We start from the raw sequence: 3883 nt of genomic DNA on the forward strand, positions 1-3883 counted from the left end.
TATATATATATATATATATATATATATATATGTATGTATGTATGTATGTGTGTGTGTGTGTAGATAAACATCTATCTATCTATCTATCACTTTATCTATTTCCTTGTTTCTCTTATGATTTTTTTGGTCAAATTTCAGGGAAAGAGTTCTCAATTGTACAACATCATGATGCCGTCACGTAAGGACCTTCCTCCTTTTTTACTTCTATTCCGCTTTTATGGTTAGATATCATTGTGCTGTTGTCATCTGATACAGTGTTGGTGATTTTGGTAATATCATAACATTTGTATTCATACATACGTATATATGCATGCAGTGTAGGATATGTACGCATGTGTGTATGTGTGAGTGAGTGGTGGACATCCGATATTCACGATGAGGATTCAGTTGATTGTTCAACTGAAATACCTGCTCCTGAGTTCAGTGGCTGAAGTATTCCAAAAGTGTCTGAGTATTCCAGAGACACGTGTGCTTTTAACGTAATTCTCAAGCAGAATCAGTATAACACAGTATCGCCAAAACTGTACTGTTTGAATTACAAATGCAATCTCTCCGAGTGTATTCTATACAGTTTCCATCCACCTATTTCTTCTACATGTTATGGGTCTATGGGAGGCTACAAAAAATGAGATTTCACCCAAGATTCCACTCAGAGGGAAGTGTATGTGTGTGTGTGTAGCAAGGGCACTTGGCCTAGTAGTTAGGGTGTCGCACTCACGATTGCGACATCGTTGTTTCAATTTCTGGACCAGGTGGTGCTTTGAGTTCTTAGGCAAGACACTTCATCTCATATTGTTCTGCGATCACTTTGACACCTGATGTGTGGTACATCGTGCACCTGCTCAGGCAACATCGATTTGATGGAGGGAGTGAACTAATGTACAACACACACATTGGATCACTACAAGCCAGTCATTTGTGCAGGTTCTTCAGCAAGAAATTGCAGGACCGTCTATCTCGGACTACAAGACACTACCTATCATGTATGTATGTATGTATGTATGTATGTATGTATGTATGTATGTATGTATGTATGTATGTATTTATGTATGTACAAACAATATATGAGTATATGCATATATATGTACATGTATGTATATATGTTAATCCACGTGTACATATAGATACATAACTGGGTACATGACGTGGCAAAAGAACAAGGACAAAAATGGTAAACAAGGTGCAACAAACAAGCAGGCCACATAGAAACATCCCCTTCATCAGCTGCCACCATTAAAACTCCGGCGTTTCGAATGTATGTATGTACGTACGTACGTACGTACGTATGTATGTATGTATGTATGTATGTATGTATCTATGTATGTATGTATGCATACATGTATGTATGTGTTTGTGTGTGACAGTAAATATATAAAAAAACAATCAAGTGATTATTACGACATATAGGCAATGGATACCACAATCGATAGCGCGTCAGACCAAATACCTTGCGTTATTTTTACCTGTTCTTTACGTTCTGACTTAAAATGCTACCGATGTCAAATTTGCCATTTGTCCTTCTGGCGTCTATAAAATGATGTCCTCGTCAAATACCTAAGATACATATAGGTCAAATACCTAAGATACAACCCTCACCTCAAATCTTCCAAAATTGCTGGCCCTTGTCGCTATGTAAAAAATTACTATTATTACAATTTAAGTAGTTATTGGTTCATTTGTTTATATATTTTTGTCGTTATAACCAAAGTGCCTATTTCTTCTCTCAGGGGCACAGCTAAACAAGAAGTGGACAGAGATTATCGTCGAAGACTTGCATTTGGAATAAATAGCTGTCAGGTAGGTCCATCAGGCGAAGTAACTCTTTCAAAATATCTTCGTAACGGTAGAGAACTCTTGAGATTATCTACTCTAATAATGCACTATTGTGTCTTTCTCCATCGCAACAGATGAATGAGAAAGGAAGGGGTGATAGATGAATAAGGAAGAGGTGATAGCAAAGTGGTAGTGGGATGATAGAAATACTACGTTAAAAAAAACAAAACAAACAGCGTTTCAACTCTGTGAGTATATGTGTGTGTATTTAAAAGGGAGGTATATGAATGTTTGTGTGTGTGCAATGGAAGTGGGATGGCGAACAATCAAACAACGTTTCAACTCTGTGTGAGTATATGTGTGTGTGCGTGTGCGTGTACAAGGGAAGTATGTGAATGTTTGTATCTTTAATTATTATGTAACTTATTTTGTACCTTATTTATATATAAAATATTACAATTAGCCGTCATTTTTTTACGGCACGGGGCCAGCTGGTTGATATATAAATCTAATCGCTATGAATATAGATTGTGCTGCGGAGTCTCGAGTCGGCTCTGATCAAGTAGATCTATGATCAAAGCTTTGCCACTGAGGCAATCACATCTTGTTTTTAAATATTACTTTCCTAATGGTTAAGGTGGTAACGCGTGATTACAAGCAGACTTTACTGCTATTTCTAGTGGGTCGACTGACAACATAGAGGCTCACTCATTGGCTCACAAAGCTGAGTCGGTAGAGCATTACACGTTTAAGAAGATACTGTAGAGATACGTAGCTAAGTGGTTTGGGTGTTACACTCATGATCGTAAGATTGTGATTTCCAGCGGTGATATATATATACGCCACAGAATCCGAGAAACTGGCCTTATCCGATGACTCAGGGAGGACCTTTCATCCTTTATTATTTGGTGTACACCGAAGACGAAACGGTTGTACAAGGACTTTGAAATAATTACGGCCAAAGCCCCCTAACTCGTTTATATCCACTCGTTTAAGATGATCTGCCTCAGCAGAGCAAAGAGTTGAAATAATCTTTTAAGTTAACGTTGTATGTATATAATATAGGGTCTGTGGTGTACACAGCCAAAAATTTAGCTTGATAGCTTAAAGCATCACTTCCCAACCTTTTCACTACAATTTAAATGATATTGAACGGTCTGTCTGCTTAACATGTTTACAGAACCCCAACACTACCTTTGCGGACCACTAGGAGTCTGCGGACCATAGATTGGCAATCACTTGCTTAAAGTCTAGTATAATAATGGGAGGTAACTCTGTATAGATAGTTTTTAGCGGTGTTAGACCTTGTCAGCGAAGTATAGGCTTCACAGTTGTTGAAGTAGTAATGGAAGAATCAGTATGCTATGCAGTATTGTACGCGAATTAGTGTGGAAACAAAGCTGATACGATAAAGCTTCAGTTAATTACACGCAGATATAGTTGATTATAATGAGACACATATGAAAATGCAATAGTTAGTAATTAACATATTTCATACTCTATATTGTGATGTAAAAACATTTTTAAAAACATGCTTAGTTTTTGCTTGGACAGTATATTTTGTATATACTTAGCAAGTCTATTAGAATTAATTTGCCAAGTAATATGATGCAGTGCCTGACCTAAACTTGGGTTCTGTCTCACTGCGTGGCATTTTGTTCAAGTGTCTTCTACTACAGTCTCCGGCCAACCAATGCCCTGTGAATAGATTTGCTAGACAGGATCTGAAAAGAAACCCGTCGCGCGCGCGCGCGCGTGCTTGACTCCCCCACCACTGGATAACCATTGTTGGTGCGTTAACGTCTCCGTAATCTAGCGGTTGGGAAAAAGAAACCGACAGAATAAATACCAGACTTAAAAAAGAAATTAAGTATTGGAGGTCAATTAGTTCGACTTAAATTCCATATGGCGATGCTCCAGTGTGGCTTCAGTCTAATGGCTGAAAATAGCAGAAGATAAAAGAAAAAGATGGAACATATATAACAGAAACAATAGGGTTTTCTTCTTTTCGTCGACAGAAAATTTTAATTTTAAATAAATGTTATTGAAGGGAGATAACTCTAAGAGAAAATATTTTAGGGGGACGAAACTCATGCGTACTATAGTCAGG

At 37.6% G+C, this 3883-nt stretch overlaps 1 protein-coding gene across 1 annotated transcript in view; it reads left to right on the forward strand.

The window, feature by feature from the left end:
• The window catches only part of LOC106880534 (lysosomal alpha-mannosidase), a 65056-nt gene that overhangs the window by 20627 nt on the left and 40546 nt on the right, over positions 1–3883 (forward strand). Inside the window, exons 8-9 of the mRNA XM_052969439.1 lie at positions 139–178; positions 1728–1887. Coding sequence (XP_052825399.1) covers positions 139–178; positions 1728–1887 — 200 coding nt within the window. The remainder of the gene's footprint in view (positions 1–138; positions 179–1727; positions 1888–3883) is intronic.

This window comes from Octopus bimaculoides, chromosome 7 (genome assembly GCF_001194135.2).
Source record: "Octopus bimaculoides isolate UCB-OBI-ISO-001 chromosome 7, ASM119413v2, whole genome shotgun sequence".
Taxonomy (NCBI): Eukaryota; Metazoa; Mollusca; class Cephalopoda; order Octopoda; family Octopodidae; genus Octopus; species Octopus bimaculoides.